This window comes from Cryptomeria japonica, chromosome 3 (assembly GCF_030272615.1).
Source record: "Cryptomeria japonica chromosome 3, Sugi_1.0, whole genome shotgun sequence".
NCBI classification, from domain to species: Eukaryota; Viridiplantae; Streptophyta; class Pinopsida; order Cupressales; family Cupressaceae; genus Cryptomeria; species Cryptomeria japonica.
Genome location: NC_081407.1, coordinates 383,543,753 through 383,564,436, shown reverse-complemented (window position 1 = coordinate 383,564,436; position 20,684 = coordinate 383,543,753). Strand labels below are relative to the sequence as shown.

The 20,684-nt window shown below is 35.1% G+C and overlaps 1 protein-coding gene across 3 annotated transcripts in view; it reads left to right on the top strand.

Moving 5' to 3' along the window:
- LOC131044702 (uncharacterized) overlaps positions 1-20,424 on the top strand; it is a 28,698-nt gene extending 8,274 nt beyond the window's left edge. For all 3 annotated transcript variants that reach the window (XM_057978084.2, XM_057978082.2, XM_057978083.2), the window contains exon 2: positions 19,795-20,424. In XM_057978084.2, the coding sequence (XP_057834067.2) occupies positions 19,795-20,171 (377 nt within the window). In that variant the 3' untranslated portion in view covers positions 20,172-20,424. The remainder of the gene's footprint in view (positions 1-19,794) is intronic.
- Positions 20,425-20,684: the final 260 nt, after the last annotated feature.

Here is a 20,684-nt window from a genome sequence, read left to right as displayed (position 1 = left end):
GGAGGAGCAAGCATTGTTTGTGCCACATTTGCAAAATTGATTATCATGGGAGTTGTAGTAGGTTGCACACCGTTTAGTGTAAGGGTAAGCATAGGTTAGGGTTTGTAAAGATATAAAATTGGAATAATAGGTTTAAATGTTAAAGATGGTTGGGGAGAATTGTTGAAGTATGTAGCGTTGACAAGATCTTCTTCTTGTTCGTATGCTCAGAATATGTGTGTTTGTGCTGGTGTATCCTTTCATACTTTTACGATGTGATGACTAAGCCTAAATGATTTGGCGTTTTCTTATTATCTGCCGATATCTCTTACTCTTCATGTATCATGTTGATTTTTGAAGGCTTCCATTAGCCCTATTTCATCTTCTTTGCTTCGTTGGCTTCCGTTTCAAATTCGAGATGCTTCTATCGTTTATATGAATGCTCATGGCTGTTTGTGTAATGCCTATGTGGTTGTTGGTGGTGTATATGTGTCTATATGGTTGTCGGTGACCTTTCCTCTACCAGCGTGGAGTCTTTCCCTTTGCTATTCGATATATTATATATATCGTATTTCTATGTTTGTGCAGTTTCTTCTTTTCAGCAGTTTGTTTTATGTATGCAAGGTTATTGTTCCGTTTGAGCAAGTTAATTGCTATTATACATGAGTGTAGGTCATTGAGATTGAGCACGTACTGAGTTGTATATTTCAGACTTGTCATTATCTGAAGTGTATTGTTTGATTCCCTTGAAGTTATGTATGTTTTCTATTGAATGGGAATCATATGTGTTTTAGGACTTATTGATGATAATCTGAGAATTATCAATGCTTGTAATTAATTTTGAGATAGAAATAAAGATCATATTTGTGTGGGTTGGGTTTTTCACCCTCAGGCGGAGGGGTTTCTTAGGATAAGTCTTTTGTGTCCTTGTTATTCTTAATTTTTGTGATTTCTTTTATATATTTTGGTTCAAATTTAACATGGTATCAAAGCGGGTCTATAAGATAAATCCAGAACCAAAATCTTGTTTTAAGTACCTTATTTCTTTCAGTTGTTTTTCTAAGTCATTCATTATGGTGAATGGATTGGAAGTAGAATATAGACTAGATGGTTTGTCAAATTTCTCTTCTTGGAAATTTAGAATTTTGATTACTCTAGAAGAGAATGATCTCCTTGACTATGTCTCGAAAGATGTAGAAGAACCTTTTGTTGATGCAGAGAAAGTTCAATGGAGAAAGAATAGGACCATGGCTAAGAAAATTTTGATTGATTCTTTTAAGGATCATTTGGTTCCTATCATCTCTAAGTTGGATTCAGCTAAGGAAATGTTTCAAACCCTAAAGGATCTTAATGAATTCAACAACACTAGCAGAGCTCTAACCCTGAGGCATCAATTGTTGCATGTGAAAATGGCTAGAGGAAAATCTGTTGCTTCTTATTTCATGAAAATTTCAGAGTTAAAAGGTCAGCTTAGTGCAATTGGAGACTTTTGCTGACAAAGACTTGGTGATGCTAGCTATGAATGGATTTCCAACTTTTGGGAATCCTTCATTCGAGGAATTAGTGGAAGAGATGAACTTCCTAAGTTTGATAGATTGAGAGAAAATTGCATTCAGGCATAATGCAGACAAGAAGCTAGAGGCAATGGTCGCAAATCTCATCATGCAGATGATCATGTTCTAGCTGCTCACACATCTAAGGGAAAAGAAAAGAAAGGTAACTTCAAAAGATTTAGAGATAAGGATTTTGAGTCTGCCCTTGATGCTAAGAAAAAGAGGAAGGACCTTTCTAGAATTCAATGCTTCAGATGTGACAAATTTGGTCACTTTGCCAAAGATTGTGTATCAAGGTCAAAGCCCCAAGCAGTTGCTGCAGATGTTGAGAGTCCTTCTCCTCAAAGAGAGTCAAGTGAAAATTTTGAAGGATTCTTGTTTATTTCTGCACTTTCTAGTAATGTTCCTACTAACAGTGATACATGGTTGATAGATAGTGGAGCATCTCGTCATATCACTAGTTATTGTGAGCATCTTTCAAACTCTAAAGAAAAAGACTCTCATCTTCAAGTTATCATTGGTGATGATGCTTGCTATTCTGTGAAGGGTGCGGGTTCTACTTCTTTTCAGTTGGACTCTGATATTCCTCTTCATTTAAGTGACGTACCGTTTGTTCCTAGTATTAAGAGGAATCTAATTTCTACTTCTGCATAAGAAGACAAAGGTTATCATGTTGCTTTTGCTGATGGAAAAGTACTTGCATGGAAGAACTCAAGTATTCAATCAGCTCGTGTTATTGGTGTTCGTCATGATATATATTTGTTGGGCTAGTTGGGGGGCCCACCCACTCTTTTAGGCATCTACCCTTGTCTTTTGTGTCCTTGTTATTCTTAAATTTTGTGATTTCTTTTATATATTCTGGTTCAAATTTAACAAGAATGAGGGAAAAAGTGCTAGTACTACTAAGAAACATTATCTAGAATGTTGCATTCTATTGATGACTTTCTAATTTATTAGTTGGAAAGAGTTATGATAGAGGGAATAGAAAAGCCACTTCAACTATAGGTGGGAAAACAGTAGCAAGGTTAATGAATTTGCAAAAACATGAGCAAGCCAATGATTTAGTGACCAAGTTTTGTTATGTCCATGCCATCCAATTTCATTTGGCTATGTTGCCTTGTTTCAAAGGTATGTTGAAAGATGCAATAGCAATTGGGCACTCTTATGCCCCTCAGGAGAATAGAGATTGTGTACCTTCCTCCTCGACAAACAATATTGCAAGGTGAAAATATTGATGGAGGAGATGAGAGAAACATCTATGAGGACTAGTTGTTTGATTGCTATGGATGGGTAAATCGATATTTAAGATCAACCACTCATTAATATTATTGTTACATGTCTTGTTGGTTCATAATTTCTTAGGGCCATTGATTGCTTTGGGAAACGTAATACTTCATACTTTCTTAGTGTTATTGATTGCGCTGGAAAATGTAAGGATGTTGATTATCAGCTTGCCCTTTTGAAGGAGGCCATAAAGGAGGTTGGGTCTTCTAATGTTATGCAAGTTGTTATGGATTTGGCTTTTGTTTGTAAGTTGACTAGTTTGATGGTTGCGAGTGCTTGCAAACATATTTTTTGTACTCCATGTTGTGTACATGCTTTAAAAGACATTGACAAAATAGATTGGATGAAGATAGTAGTGGCCTAAGCTAGAGACATACAAATATTTGTATGTAACCATCACACTTCACTTGCATTATTTTGATTTTATTCAAAGAAAGATTTTTTCGGACTAGTTGAGACTAGATATACCAGCTATTTTATTTTATTGGAGAAGATGTTGGAGGTGCAAGATGCTGTACAATGACAATCCATGGTGGTTTGTGGAGAGTGAAAAAAGTGGGTTCAATCAAAGACAAAATAAGGGAAGAAGGTGAAAGAAAAAGTGCTTAATGACACTTGGTGATCCAATATAAGGTAAGAAAATTTTATATAATAATTAAAAATTTCTACTTTGTTTTCGTTTTTAAATTTTAATTTAAAATTTAAATTATTAATAGTGTTAATTTGATCAAATGAGGCAAACAATTTGTGACAAGGATGGATAAAGTTAGGGTCTTTGTGTCAAACAAAGTTCGTAGTAAACAAACTGTTTCTTTAAAAGAAAAAGTTCTGTTAGGATGAATGCCAGTGACTTTGAATGCATTTAACTTTGTCGTAAGTCAACTAGCTTCAGTGATTCTTAAGATGGGTGAAGATAGATGTATTAGTTTGTTATGTTCTTTTCCAAATTCATGCTTGATAATCTTGTTATTGGTATGGCTAGGGCATCATCTAATTTAAATCTCAAGGATTGAGTCCCATCCTTGTTATTAGAAGAGATGAAGTGAAATTCCATGGAAGAATCTCATAAACAATGCCTTATTTTTTATAGTTTTCCCATCTCTAGAGAAATAAAAACAGGTTAGGGGACAAACATTCAAAGACTAGAGGTAAATCTAAATCTCTACGATAACACTTGTGAAGAATGGTTGGTTCACAATAAAACTGGGCATTTCAAGTAGTGCAAATTTAAGAAGCTTGACAAAGGTAAAGTACTTGGTGATATTCCTTCCACAGAAATAAAGATCTTCATTGAAGTAGGAGATGCATACGAGGCACCTTCAAGCATGCAATGCAATTGACTTAGGTAGTTCCATTCATGACTCTCCTGTTGATTTTGGTGATCAGATAATATAGATAAGAACTCACACAATTGAACTGCAGCAAGTTTGAGGATTGATGTATAATGATCTCTTCTTAATTGACTTTTCTTCTATATCGATTGATGTCCTTTGTTGAGAAGAACACGCTGATGGAGAATAAACTCGATCTTGCTGAAAGAACACGAACTGCTGCTTATGACTTTCTCACAGACTGCAAAGACTATAATATTATCGCTGTCTATCTTCCTTTACCAAGGACAACGTATTGACAGATATATCATTTCTAAAGTCTCCAATAGAGTCATGACTTTTCCACAAGGAGCCACGAAGACAATACACTGTTTAGTTAATGCAGACCGATTTATATAATTGAGTTGAATATAATCAAATGAACTTGGCATAATCGATAACAATAATTTACTAACAATTAACTAACCCGATAATAGAAGCGGTGATAGGCATAATCGATAATCAACATAGTTGATTATATGATTGGTTTTTAACAAATCGTGTTATGGATTAATCTAACTGTAATTAGACAAGAGTCGATATGGTTGGAATATGATAAGTTTAAATAAGATTAATTTATAGATCAAATGTGAAAGGCCGATAGGCCACTTTCACATTTGATCTGGGATTCTGACCGAAGCTATTCCTTCAACATCTCCACAAGGAGTGGTTTTACAAATATAAAAGATATAATGGAGGTGAAGTTTCTTTAGGAGACATTGATTATATAATTTCATAGGATGTAGAAGAATAAGGATGATGTTTAAAGGTGGAAGGGTCAAAACCCTCATTAAGGTTTTATATTTTCTGGTGTTGGATAGAAATTTGATATTTTTAAGTAAAATAAGTGATGTAGGTAATACTTAATGAAGATAGCTGCAAGATGGCTCAAGGAGCAATAGTATTGGCAAACGGAGTTCACATTGGAACATTGTTCAATTGAAAGGCAAGTGCTATGAATGATAGATGCAGTAGCTTCATTTTCCTTAAGGTTAGCAAGGAAATGGACAAAACTTATATGTTGCTTGTTAAAAAGACAATGCTTGGCACAAGAGAATGGGACACATTGGAGAGAAAAGGCTTTGAGCTTTCCACAACAAAGGCATGCTTGAAAGAATTTTGGTTGGCCCCTTAGGTTTTATTCTTGTGAATAGTGGGAATATTGTAAACAAAATCAAGATAAATTCTCTACTAGTGCCAGCAGAGTAGATGAGACATCGGAATATGTTTGGACCTATGCTTGCTCCATCATTGGGAGATTCTTTGTTTTATGTTTTCTTTATTGATGATTTCTTTAATAAAACATGGGTGTTATTTCTCAAGTAGAAATATGAGGTTTTCAATAAATTCAGGAATTTTAAGACCCTTGTAAAAAACTAGAAATAGAAGAAGAAAGATGTTGATGACAAATAGTGGCAAAGAGTTTTGCTCAAATGAACTTGAGCAGTTTTGTAAGTAGTGTAGAATAACAAGACAAAAGATAACTCTATACGCATCACAATAGAATGGAGATGCACAAAGAATTCATAGATGCTAATTGAAAAATCAAGGAGTAAGCTCATTTTTGCAAGCATATAATATAAATTTGGGACAAAGGTAGTTAAGATTGCATGTTACTTGTTCAATTGCCTACATTGGCCTTTGTTGATAAAACTCTGCTAGAGAAGTGGATTAGTAAGAAATCCTCTCTTTGATAGCTTAGAGTTTTTATAAAATAATGTTGAAAGGTGACCTAGCCTTGCTTTTGTTTGGGAAAGTGACATTTAATTATGAACTATCTCATTCGCCAGAACATCTAACATGATATGCATTTGGTATGTGTGGATTAAGTAAGGAGGTGACTTTAACTGCTTTTTGATACTGTTAACTAGCTTTTGGATTCGATTGTGTGGTGCTTTTTGATGGCTCACTTTAATCATGAGAACTCAAACTTGTATTATTTTTTGCTATTGTTGAAGCTTGCTCTCACTTTTTCTTAGCATACAATCAAACCAAAATTTCATCTATATATAGAATAGAGGAAATGTTGTTTAAGGGGGTAGTTACTAATCTGTGCTTGGGAAATTAATTTCATTATTCAATCAAAGAGGTGTCGGGCTTAGGTTAATTGGACACGAAGGTACAAAGAATGGTTTATACTAATACTTCTTCCATATTTCCTTTGAACTTGTTGGATTTCATGTAGAATAAAGGATTGTTGAGTGCCCTTAGTACACTTTTCTTGAGGAAGGAGTAAAGAAGAGGCCTTGACAAAGCCCTTGGGTCTGCTAACATTTGTAGGAGTTGACTTCTTTTGATGGTGGGCAATGAAGTTTGGGGTTTGGTTTCAATGGGCTCCTTTATGGAGGCGGGGGCATATTTCTTCACCTTGGTTGAAGAAACTGAGAGAATGCAAAACTTTATGGTGAGAGGAGAATGGGATGATTCTCTTGGCTTGTATTTGGTAAAGCTAAAAGCATCATTTAAGGCTTCTTCTCAATTTAGCAAAGTTTCAGGCAGAAAGGGAAAAGAAAGCCATCAAATTTATGTTGAGGGTTGTGGGTGTGAAACAATTAGATGAAGAAGAAAGTTCTTCTGGAGCATCACCTACAGAATTGATATTATATATAAACTAATAAGTTTAGTGTCTAATATCTAGATAAGGATTATCAATAGGCATTTTGCTTTTTACCAAATTATCAAGTTGGGAGATTGGGATCTAGTTACACCATATATGGTGATTCAAGCAATCTCATATTTTTATTTTGGTAAATATATATAAAATGGGTGAAGACTCTAGACCTTTATTTCACATATTAAAAAAAAGTTTAAAGCTTTAGAGTGTAGAAACAAAGAAAACCATGTACAATCTTTATGTAAACTTTAGAGAGGTTAAAAAGCCTCCAAAGCAAGAAGAATAACCAAGAAAGGAAGAACCCAAAAAATGTGCAATTTGAGTTTAGAGATGAAGAATTTGTGTTCCTATAGGAATCGATAGAAGAAAGTGGACTAGATGAGGAAGAATTTCAAACCCTCGTCTTGAGGAGATTGAATTGAGAACAACACAACCAAAATAGTATTGTCCATCGAATTTTTGTTCTACCTTCATCCTATTGATGATGATCCAAGAACTGTTGGGAGACACTTCATTTAGAGGAAGATAAATTCTAGAAGAAGGGCATGGATGGAGAAATGAAGGTCTTGGATAGTTGACATGTGATTTGCTCAAGTTTTCTACTTGAAGAAAATTGGCTGGTAGCAAATGGGTGTTCAAGGAGTTTAAAGCTAAAGCTAAAGTAGAGAAGTATAAAGCTCAATTGTTAGCGAAAGGATATTGCCAAGTGGAGGTAATGAACTTTCAAGAGATCTACTCTCTTGTTTCTAATTGAAATTCCTTTAGATTTCTTTCTAGTATTGTTTTTAATCTTGAAGTAGAACATACAAATGTAAAGACAACATATCTACGTGAGGATCTCGAAGAAAAAATCTATATGTTGTAGCCAAATAATTTAGTTCAAAGAAAAGAGGACTTAGTTTGTAGGTCAAAGAAGTCCTTTTATGGCCTAAAGCAATCAACAATGATATGGTATTAAAAGTTTGATGCTAATCTGTCATGACTTGGATTTGTAACCACAATTGGTCACAAAGTATATTTTAAATAGGGTGATGACCATTTTTGTTATTGTGATATATGTTGATATGTTATCAATTCAAAACGAAGAATTGGTCTAAGATGTTAAATCTCAGTTGTCATCTTTGTGTGATAAGAAGTCTCTTGGTGTTGTAGACATTATTTTGGACATGTAAATTAAAAGGGATTATTTAAACAAAAAACTTTGCTTGAATTAGGGGAAATATCTAGAGTTGATATTGCAAATGTTTAGAATGCAAGAATGTAAACCTTTAATATTCCCATTCTTGTTGGTTTAAAGTTATTTGTAAAACAGTCTCCCTAGAGTCTAGACACAAGAAGACATTGATGACATGTATCATGATCTTTATGAAAGTGTTGTTGGAAGTCTAATGTAGGCCATGCTTTGTACTATAACAAACATTGCCTATTCAATGGGCACATTGAGCTGATACATGTCTAATGTAGGGAAAGAGAATTGTGCTATTGTAAAGAGAGTTTTTAGATATTGACATGTGACTTTAGATCAGTCAATTTGTTATCAAGGAAGACATATCTACTTATGTATGTTATTAGATATACAAGGTTTTGTTGATGTTATCTAGCTTGAATATTTTAATTTTCAAGAATCTTCAAGTGATTATGTGCACAACTTTTTTGGTAGAGTAATCATCTAGATGAGCAAGAGATACGTAGTTGTTACCCTCTCAACTATAAAAAGTTGAGTACATGCAGCCACTCATGTATTGAAGGATATAGTATGGTCACAAAGGCCCTGTTTAGATGTTGGTTTTAAAGAAAGCTGTAAGCGTAGATTGTGACAGTCAAAGTGCAATCTGTTTGGCATAGAACCCTACTTATCATGCTTGAACAAAGAATATTGATGTGTAGCATCATTTCTTTTATAGACATGGTTGGAGAGAGGTGTTGTTGGAGAAGGTTGATACCTTGGAGAATGTTGTGGACTTATAATGAAATTTGTTAGTATTAATAAGTTTTCTTGATGACAAAATCAATGGGCCCAAATAGCTAAGTATGTATATTTATGGTTCCCTATTCAAAATATTCTACAAATGAGAGATTACAACGAGTTATTTTTCATAGTGCATCAACTTATGATGTTTTATCAAGATTCATTGGTGTAGTTTTTGAGTCAATCTCATTGACCCATATTTCATGAATAGTGGTTCGCATGAACCCATCTCTCATGAGCATGAATGGTTCACTTAGCACTTATTGCATCTAGGTGATGCTCACATGGGTGAAGCATTATGAATTTTCTAGAGGTCACCCATCCTAGTACTGTTTTGACTCAAGCACACTTAACGATAGAGTTCCTCCTAAGATCAAATTGACTTAGCTTGCTACCCCATTTGCAAAATCTTTTAGCATGGTTCATTTGAAGACTATTATTTACTGTTCAACTTGGATAATGATATTTCAACATTCGATAGCACAATTCATCAATTTTCCATTTACTGTATCCTCCACTATGAATGACTCTTCCAAGGTTCACTCATCTTGTATTCTTGTTTTTTTCATAATTTTGTTGAAAAAAATTAAAATCTTACTCAATACACTTCTAATTTTAATTATGTCAAATGTACTGTTTTAATTCCATTTAAAGAACAACATCCTCAACCACCTCTCCAATGAAATTCTCCAACACACCTGTTGCATTTCCTAGTACTCATTGTATTAGACATAGATCTAACCATAATATTCTAAGTTATGCAACCTCAATCTCTCTTTTAACCATTAAATAAGTATGTTCTAATTCTTCTATCTAAATGCAATTCAAGAGTCCATTGTGTATTCATTCTCTTTATGTTGATTGACTTAACTCTACCAATTTCCTATTTAGGCTTTCCTTATTTCCTAACTCGTTTTCCAAGGCAATCCTTAGACTTGGTACCATAAATTATATTAGGATTGTTGTTGGTATATTTAGAACTTCTTATGATTTGTTGATACTTGTTTATTTGACCTATTTTTTTTAGTTTCTTGTTGGTTATGGATAGCTTTTCATATTTTGTTTTTAGTGGTTGCCAAAAGTTGTGGTCTAATTGGCAATTGTTGGGCACTTAAAAGGCATTCTCATAGCGAAGGAGTGGTCTGATTTGTTTCCACCAAAAGCAACAATAGAGATTGGAAAATAGAAGATGCAAAGGGGTGGGGCAAGCTTGTGAAAATCATATTATCCATAGGTAATGTCCTTAGTACAGGCAACAAATGATAGCGAGTAGGGCTGGTCTTTTACAGAGCTGCACTTCGACCCCCTTAACAAATTTTTTGTTGTTCCAATTTTCTAAATACTCAGAATAAATCACAATAATATGTTGAGGCCTCACACATTATGCTACAACATGACATATTTTATATGTTAATGATTAATGTCTATGAGCAATGTACATATATAAGACTACGAGGAGTGGAAATAGTTAAAGCCAAAATGTTTGTAACCATCAATACACAAAGATTTCAATTAAATCATCCCAAGTTATTTCAAGACATGTGAAAAACATATTACCATTTGCTAGCATATCAAAACATGTTATTTCACATTCTTTTATCTTATTTTTATGATGTACCAATCCAATCAAGATATATACGAGAGTTGATATAGGGTTTGATCTCCATGGCACTCTAGTCAAGCATATAGTTTGAGTGTTTGAGTAGTAATAAGGTGGGGGTTACACTTGTATGCGTGAAAGATGGCTTTAGAGTTTCAATGGTCCTCTTAATCATTATGTGGGTGCCCATTTTGGAAGGCCATGTTTTTGAGGAAACCATAGGTGGTTTCCTAGATGACACAACAACTATAAATATAAACCTTGGGATATAGGTTTGGCATTTGATTGGATGGTATTGCAAATTTAGAGTATGGGGTTGGCTATTGGCATGCTTTCAAAGTGGTGATATTGATCCTACATCATTTGTGTGGGGTCTTCTCATTGTATTGTAAAACTTGTTCAATGTTAATATAGTGAGGTCAACATTTCAGGTTGGGTTTTCCCAAGATATATGTTGCGTTATTCTTCTTCTTGCTACTTCAATTTTTATTTTCAATTTTTATTTAAGCTTTACTTCTGATTGCACATATGATCAATTGAAGACATATTTATTGCTCCTAATTGAAGATAACTTGAATATTTAACAGAATTCAGTTTATAAGGTGTGCCATGTATACTAAATGGTATTAATTTTGCTTGAATTTGAAAAGTAGAGAGAAACTATCCAATCTCTCACTCCTACTCTCTGTCTTTGTCTACCACTTGGTAAAAGTGTTGAAGAAAAAAGAAGAGAAAAGAATGCTCCATGTTGTCTCCTAATGCAAATTTTGCATTTCATGCTTGCGAGTGTTGCCCTAGATCCTTGTTTTTTCCCCATCATAGATTACCAATCCAAGACCTCACAAATGGGCCATCTTGGTCGAGTCATGTTCAGTTTTTTATTGTGCACCTATCTTATCTGTGTGTTCTCATTTGTTGAAAATTCGAAGTTTTGGGGGGCCTTTGTTTAGTTTACATGTTTTGGTGGAACTTTAGAGTTTCCATGTAAGTTTGCAATTTTAGTAGGTTGTTCCCTAACCTCCACTTCTTGCTCTCTTTGTTGCTTGTAGAACTTTAGACCCCACATGCAAGTTTGTAATTTTTTAAGCTACTGGCCAACCTCCACTTTTTACTCCTTTTGTTTCTTGTAGAACTTCAGACCTCGTGCAAATTTGCATCTTGCTTCCCAACCTCCATTTTATGCCTCTATTGCCTATGGAACTTTGGACAATGGGTTAAAATTTGCAACTTTTGCAAGTTGCTTCCTAACCTCCACTTCTTCCTCCCTTTGTTGCCTATGAAACTTTGAGCCATGCATGCAAATTGACAACTAGCGCAAGTTGCATCCCAAGATTTTCACTCCCTTTTGTTGTTTGCAGAACTTCAGATACTATGATACCCCTAACAGTTATTTTAAGAAAATAAATTGCAGATTTAAATAATTAACCCAAAACTTACAAAAACCTAGATTTCTTTATGATTTTTATATTAACATTAACAACCTGGATTTCAAATGAAGTTGGCAAAGACACATAAAGTCTCAAACTTTTCTTAATATTATTGAGATATGAAATACATTACTATATGTTGTAACAATAGTAGATACAACAACATTAAATTGCTATGCTTGAATCCCACAATAGATAACATATTATATAAACTCAATGTGGTTAAGACTTGCAAAGCATTTCCCAAATCTTATTTATATCTAAGTTTGACAATTCATTACAAGATGTTGCTACATCAACAACAACAATAGTGGACATGCAATGCATAAGCTACAACAATTACAAATCAAATATAAGTGATAAGTTGAAGTTTGCAACTGATTACAAATCACACGAACTAGATGAAGTTGTGATTTGCCACTATGAAAGCTCAAATACAAACTTGAATGTTATCATTCGTTCAAGTCAAAGGGGTTTTGTCCCGTGACTCATGAAATCAAAGGGGTTTGTCCTTTAATCTTTGGTAGACTCAATGGTTTTCGTGCTTGAATTTGGTTGCTTGAATACGAGTGCTTAGAGTAGGTTTTCGGTTAGGTTTTTTTGTAGAATAATGCATGATTCTTGAATGAACATGCCCACCCATAATAACATTGAATTCGATGGTTGATATGAGATCCTACCCAAAAAAAGGCTAGATGTATGCAAGTATCAAGGGTCATTAATGGCAACCACCAAATCAATGAAGCATGACCATCCTCATCCTCCAATGTCACACGCACATGCAAATCCACACCCTTTTTATCTAAACAATGTTTTTGGGGTAGAAAATCCCTTCTAGAGTCATTGTAGTGTCAAAACTAACTACTAATGGCACTCTAGGTCATGCTATGTGGCAGGTTAGGTGAACAATGCAATAAGGTAGGGATGTCAAAGTTTAGGGGTCGAGGATACCTCATGACTCGTACCACAAGTCAGGGATCGAGGTATGCTGATGAGAGAAAGTTTGACTCTTTGACAAAGGTTTGGGTAGGAGTGGGTTTTGGCAGAAAGGGATGATAGGATGGAGAAGTCCGATATCTTGATAGAAATGAAGGAAACACCAGAGTTGGATGGAAAGGCATGTCAGGATGGGAAGGTTTGATATCTTGACAGAATGAAGGAGAAAGACAGAGTTGGGTGGGAAGGTATGCTGAGATGGGAAAGTTCGATACTTTGATAGTAATAGAGGAAAAGGTGGAGGTGGGCAGAAAGGCATGCCAGGATGGGAAATTTTGATACTTAACAACATACATGCACTTAGAAGATTTGACATTCCACCACCCATAGAAACTTTAGGTGCCTTGGGCATACACATGGCGGATGGAGAGGAAGAACAAACACAGAAAATTGGACCAGGTGAGATGCTAGAAATGGGGATTAGACTTTAGTTCCACAAACATGAATTTATTGAAAAGGGGACATTACATACATTGTCTGCAATTTTGCAAGTTGCTTTCCAACCTCCTCTTCGTGCTCTCTTTATTGCTTGTGGAACTTTGGACCTCGCTTGCAAGTTGCTTTCCAATCTCTACTTCTTGCACCCTTTGTTGCTTGTGAAACTTCAAACTCCACATACAAATTTGCAAGTTGCTTCCTGATTTCCACTCCTTGCTCTGTTTGTTGCCTATAAAATTGTGGACATTGTGTCCAAGTTTGCAACTTTTCCGAGTTGCTTCCCAACATTTGCTTCTTGTTCCCTTTGTTGCTTGTGGAATGTCAAAACCTACATGTAAGTTTGCAACTTTTGGAAGTTTCTTATTGATCTTCGCTTTCTGAGAAGTAGTCTTGGCAAAATTTTCACCCCTATTTACAAATAGCATCCTTGCTTCCGAGCTCCATTGTTTTGCTATGCACACACCCCACAAACTTGTGGCCTTTCCTTGCAATTTGCAAGTTGCATGCCAAGTTCCTATATTTGCCAATTTATATTGTGGACGTCCTAGCCTCCTATGCAATTCACAAACCCTAACTGCAAATACACTTTGGAGCTTTGATATTTGAATATTGTTTCTCATCCACCCCTTTCATCTCTTGGCACACCAAAACTGATCCCAAATAAATGTGACAGTGATTTGCAGATGTCAAAATCAATCCTAAGTATTGTTTGACTTCTCAAGGGTGTGGATCTAGATGCAAGGCAATATGTTGTTGATGAAATGGGCTTCGACGACTTGCATGTTATTATGGAATGCTCACACTTGTAGGCCTATGAATTGGTGCTTGGTGACTTGTTTGAACGTGGAAAGAATGTTTTCTTTTCCCTAGGGTACCTATCTACAAATTAAAGAGAGATTTCTTGTGTAGATGGTTGTGTTAGTGAATGATATATGTTGACTCCAAGAGACTTCTACAACCTTGTCCTAGGGACTTGATGTAATGTAACTGAAATGCTCAATAAATTGATCTTTGAGAAAACTTTCTGGCTGTATTTGTCTCAGGTTGTTTGAAGGCATCAATTCATGTGAGTCAAGTCTGTAAGAGAAAAGGACATACTTTATAAATTTTAGGGAAGGTAGTCAATTGAAGTTGTCTGTAAAGTGTAAAGTAATTGAATGTCTCCATGGTAGACTATAGCAACTCAAGGGGATCTTTGGACATAGTTGATCTCCTCTTGCCACACTTGATGGTGTGATTGTAACATGAGTTAGATGATTGTGTGACAATATTTTTATACATTGCAAAACTTTTGTAATGGTCTTCTCTTGTTTCATATGGTTGTTGCAGCTTTGAGATGGATTGTTAAGCATGGTTAGCTATAGAAATCTTTTATCTCTGATTTGTGTGTGTATGCAAGTCTAGTTCTATTTATTGTTTGTAGTCGTGCTCTCTTCTTCCCTGCAGGCCGTGGCTTTGAAGTAAGCACTGGTATTGTAGCCCAAAGACCAAAAATATTCCAATCACACTATCTCTTGTCTTCATTAGCTTAGGAGTAGAATTAGGTCCCACCATACTTGTATGATCAAGTAATACAATTCACAATGTACCGTATGCTGTCCTAAAACTGGTAGATATTTTACATTGTACAAGTATGCTGATTTTCTTGCATGTGTATGTGAAACTAAGTGGATTCACTAGGGAATAGTACTGCTGTTTTGTTTGGGTACATGTGCAAGAAAGTTCTTTTCTGCTCATTTGGAGATCGTAGTAGTCTGGTTGCAGCCAACACTGACATGAAATTTAGTGACATTTTACGGTTCATATTGTATTTGAGATGGCTGTTAGGATCTTGAGTTTTCCATTCATTTTTCTCTAATTGTACCATTCTTAAAGACATCAGGAAACACTCTCATTGGCCAGGCAGAGCCTAAACTAGGAGTTACCCATTCTTATTACTTGGCCAATTGTTGTCTCTGCCTACTCATAAGCCACAGGCTATCCACCTTAAGTTGGCATCCATGGCATTTGGATATTGTTTGGCTTTAGGGAATTGGGATTTCACTTCTGGAGCTAACACTCCAAACATGAGGAATTTCATGTGGTGTGTTTTAACTGCACATGTATTTTGAAACTTTGAGTTCCTTTCAAGTACATAGGCATACAAGCTATTTTAAGTTAAGTGAAACAAGAAAGCCTGCCCTCCACTTCCATATGTCTAGGAATGATGTGGACAATGACACATTGTTTTGAACACCTAAAAATAAAAAAAGTGTTATAAACTGATTTAATCTACCATTTGAACATGCTAAAAGATTCTCCATCCATGTGGTTGTGTCTTTCCTTATCCACATCAAGGATCTTATGTTAATTGCTGATTGAGGAAGAGTAAACTGTCACAACTAACCAAGTCAGTGTTTAGGAAGTCTGTGTTCTCGAAAATGACTCGATCTTTGTAGAAAGGAAAAGTTATTGTGGTCAAGAAGCAATGTACAAATCATAGAAGCAGTTGATGCTCCTTGGTTGCAAGATTTGGTTGGTTGTTTGATCTTCCTACGGAAAGGTGATAGACCTCCTCTTGATGAAGCTTCTGGCTGGGCCCTTGATGGGGATATCTACTTTGTTTCTTCAGACTCTAGGTTGATACCAGAAAGCAGTGAGAGTTGGGGCCCAGTGTACTATGCTCCAGGATAAACAGTGAATCATAACTACCTATGACAAGGATGGATGTGATTGAAATTTTTGTGCAACATATGATCAAGGATAGTTTGGGTGTTATTTTCAACGCACATGTGGCTTGGGCAGATGTAAGTGATTGTAGTGCATTTGATGAGAATACCATAAACTTGAAAAGTTAGCAGCTGAGGCCACACTATCTAAGGCCCAGGCGATATCCAGATTTTATGGACAAAAATGATTTGGTTTCTTGTAGGTCAGAGAAGTTATTAGGTAAACTGTATTGCAAAGTGATGGATATGTTTGGAGAAGAGGTGGATAAACATAAATCTTGCATTGATCTTGTCAATGCATCTGAAACATTGCCTTATAATAATGATTTAGAAGTCAATGGATTCAAAGAATTTGTTGAAGAATTGCAATGCAAATGTTTGTATTACAGACAATTTCAGGCTTTGTTAGGTGAGCTTAACTTTAGGAATGAAAGGGAGGTAGTAACTGGACAAATTGCTTTCCTCAACTAATACAATTGAAGGGGACATGTGGAAATCAGGAAGAGGGTTCAGCATGCATACAGAGCTTTGCGTAAAGAGTTCCAGCTGATTTTTGAAGGAAAATAAATTGCCAAATGCTGGAGCCTTGTGAGTAGTTCAAATACAAAGCCAAAACATCTGCACAGTACACTATCTAACATATCATACAACATTGGTGCAGAAGACCCAGTTGCTGCAAAAGCTTAGGTGCTACACAAGACTGGGTTTTTGTAGAATGTTATGCTGCTGTTAAGGAACCATGACATAAGAAGCTGTCGTAGAGCTTGACAAGGAACTAAAAAAGTGATATTAATGTTCTATTTCTATATTGAGAATAGATGGGTCTGACCTTGTCGTTTATGTTAAGCAATTGACTTAAGTTGTCCTTCAAGTCATTTCAGGGTTATGTTTTGTTGTTAATGGATACAGTTAGTTATGAAGTGGTTATAAAGTAGCTATTCCTTAAAGCTTGTTAGAAAGTTATAAAAGGGAGGAATCCTTCTCATTTCAACATTTTCTGACCGCTAACACTTTAGAGTTTTGGGATTTTGTATTATGTAAAGAACATTTTGGAAATAAATGAAAACACCTTGGAGGTTTTTAGGCCTCTAAGGACTTGTTTCTTCACCTTGGTTTTGCAGATTCTCTATATTATCTCTGTGAGATCAAGTTAATAACTATTGGTTTCTTTAAAGATCATGTACATCCATGATTCTCTATGCTATTCTGGGTGAGCTTTTATCACGTGCAAATGTAAAAACCTAAGAAAAACTATTAACACTTTTCTTTTGAAAGTGTTTTTGTTTTGTTTTGTTTTGTATTAAGTTGGTTTGTAGTTGCTTGGAACAATCAACTTTCTCTTTCATGTAAATACGTATAAAAATCTGTAAATGTCAGCATTGTACATTTCTCACCACGTGTTCAAGAGAACCTTCCTGCAAGGAAGAGGATGTACTTAGGTCCTGCATACCGCCTCTTATTAAATTGCCTTCACAAATCTTACAAATAATAGATGGTTAATCCACATTCCAACAAATCCTGTATTTAAGGAGTACCTTAGCTCATTTCTAGAGCCACTGAATTGGACCTGGGAAATTGTAGCTGCATGATCTTAAATTGAGTAAACTGTTAATGGTTCTGTATTTGAATGTCCAGTTTATTTCCACCTCAAGCCTGACTGGAGCCAAAATGTTTTATTTTTCTCCTTACTAATTTAATATTATCTTTTTTATTTTATAAAAAGCCATGCTTCCCAAAACTTTAACACTTAACAGTATTCATTCAAATAATAATATTCAAAACATCACAAATGCAAGAAAATGGCCAAAATTGTTTTATTTTTCTCCTTACTAATTTAATATTATCTTTTTTATTTTATAAAAAGCCATGCTTCCCAAAACATTAATACTTTACAGTATTCATTTAGATAATAATATTCAAAACATCACAAATGTAAGGAAATGGCTGAAAATTTTAGTCTAGCATCTATTTTTAGAAGAATCAAAACTTAATGATTATTTGACTAATACATGGAATTCAGCACATCAGCTGCAACATGGGTGCTGAGAAACATTAGAATCTGATGGTTTTCAATTGCTTTATGTTTCAGATAAATCATGTATTTGCATATTTTCTGCTTTTGCTGTGGTTGATGGTGCTCTAGTTACATCATTGGCATCATTTGGGCTTGCTCAGTAGTTCTGCCTACAAATATTTATACCTGTCCCATCGTGTTTTTTGGTAATTTGGGATATTTTTTTCCTTCTTTGTCCAACAGAAAGGAACTTGGAGCAGAGAGTCCATCTTTCAAATACACGAATATAACTTTTCTCCAAACCTGCTCATGATATCATTAGCTAAGGCAGAGGAGGCAAGCCTTTTCCCATATTACTACAGACAATGAGTTTCTTCTCCTTCCAAGTGTTTAATCTCTTTAGCTCAGCCTTCATTCTTCTTAAGAAAGCTTCTTTAGTTGACTCTGTCTACAGCTCTCTTCAAATTGATCTTCCATTTACTTCGGTCTGACCTGCATGTTAAATTGGCTTTAGCATTCTCAAGAAGCCTTTCAGTAGTAGATTTCTTTGGGATGGTCCTTTCTATGAGACTTTCATTTATGCTTTCTAGCGGCTTCAACATCTTAAGCTTAAACATCACAATGAGATAAGTTTAAAACAATTTCTGGTTTGTGGGAAATGCTTAAGCAAATGTTGATAACACTTTGTTTCCCTGATATTTTTTTGACTTCCTTTTGATGTTCCTTATTCCTTTGTAGATTTAGTTTCCTTCTTTCTGGTATAGATATATTAATCAAGGTAATCTGTCGCTGGTTATGTCCATCTGCCAATGATATTATCACCAACAATTTACCTGAAATTTGAACTGGCCTGCATGAAAATTTGGAATATAATGTACTTGATTGTATTTCTAATCACTTGTTTATTTCCTAGCCAATACCTGCGTATCCTTGCATACAAGAGAGGTATTAAGTCTTCCTATGGATGTTGACTAATTTTCCAAGGCAAGTAGGGATATGCTAGCAACAGCAACAATTTAAACAACTTTAATGTGCTACTATCTGTGTTGACATGACACATCAAGATGTACTTGTTTCCTTGTGTAGATATGATTGCCTGTTATGCCTCAAGTGTATGATGAGCAAACATATTACTTTCTTCTTTAGTTCCCATCTACTTTATTTTTCTATCCAAGTCTGTTGCTCTTTTCCTAGCTTCACTGGTAAGGTGATAAGATCAATGGTCACTTTGTCTAAACTGCAGAGCTTTGTTTAGCTCAATGGAAGCTTTGGATATCTGAGTCCTGTAAATGCCATTGGCAAACAGTTCACACTGTGAAGGCCAATATCTATGCCTCAAATGGTGCCCTATTGTAAGGTGTTCAAATCTTTCTGAGAAGTTGAAATGTGTGTTGCAAGATAAATGTAGCAGCCAATATCTATTCCTTGGGGTCTCGGATCTCTATGATGGGAATTAATGTGGAGTTTGGATTTCATCTGTTTGATTTTTGTAAAGATGCCTGATTCTACAGATACTGTGGTGTATGGAAGATGTAATCAACTCTATCCATGTGCCCCTTGAACTTGTGATAGAACCTCCACTCAAGAATTTAACAATAAAATTTTTTTCTTATAATGATTTCTAATTCTCAATATAGTCATCCTGGTTTTATAATGTATTGCTCTCATAATTTAATACAACCATCAGATTGTATTTGCATAAAAGACTAATAATTGTAGTAGCTTTTTCAATTTGTCATTCTGAGTTTACTCAAGTTGTTTGAGAGGATACTACTATTTATTATTTTCTTTTCCACATGTAAAGGAATTTATCTTATCTTCTTCTGTCACTTGCAATTACAGGATATGCTCTTTTACTTGGTTTTTTAATTGACCGCCTGCACTACTTCGTTCGAAGGGTAGATGCACTTAAAAAGGAAGTTAAAAATACTCGGACACCTCTCAACGAAGAGAAACAAAAAAGCAGTTCAAATACAACGAAAGTGTTGAAAGATGAAATTGCTGAGCTGAAGCACAAGTTACAAACGCTGAGTTTAGATTCCGAGTCAATAGAAAAGCAGGCAAAGTCAGCAGAAGCAAATGCCAAGGCTCTTGAGGAACAAGCTCAGGGTTTCCTCCTCAAGTATGATCGTCTGGAAGAGGACAATCAAAAACTTCAAAGTGAGATATCAGCATTGAAGAAAACATCTCCCAATGTACATAGCAAAAAAGATGCATAAATAATCTTATCAGTGCGCAAAAGTGAAACTTTATTATTCAACTCTTATCATAGAGAATTATCTTTGATTATAGTGATACTTAAAGAGTTTTTTGGAATAACTGAAAGAATGAGATCTGTTGAGGTCTTACCTTAGAGAACTAATTTCTAACAAGCTAAAACATTGTAGTATGTTAGTAAGATAGATTTTGGGATTATGTGTGATTGAATTCAAGGTCAAAATGTCTCGGGTTAATTTCTTGATCCATCATCAATTGGGAGTCGATTTGATCAACATTCCTAAATAGGTTACTATTGTACAAGATTGATTATATTTATGTTTATGGCGGTCAGCAAATTTATTAGTCTTAATTATTAGGAAATATAGATATATTAATGGTTTGGGCTTTATGTTAATTAGGTAGGTCACTTTAATATTCCTGATTCTTTTTTGGCAGTCAAACATTAGTTAGGTGTTCCCAGATATAGCTTGGTTTGAAGCCATCCTCTTAATTACTCCTATTTCTCAATTTTC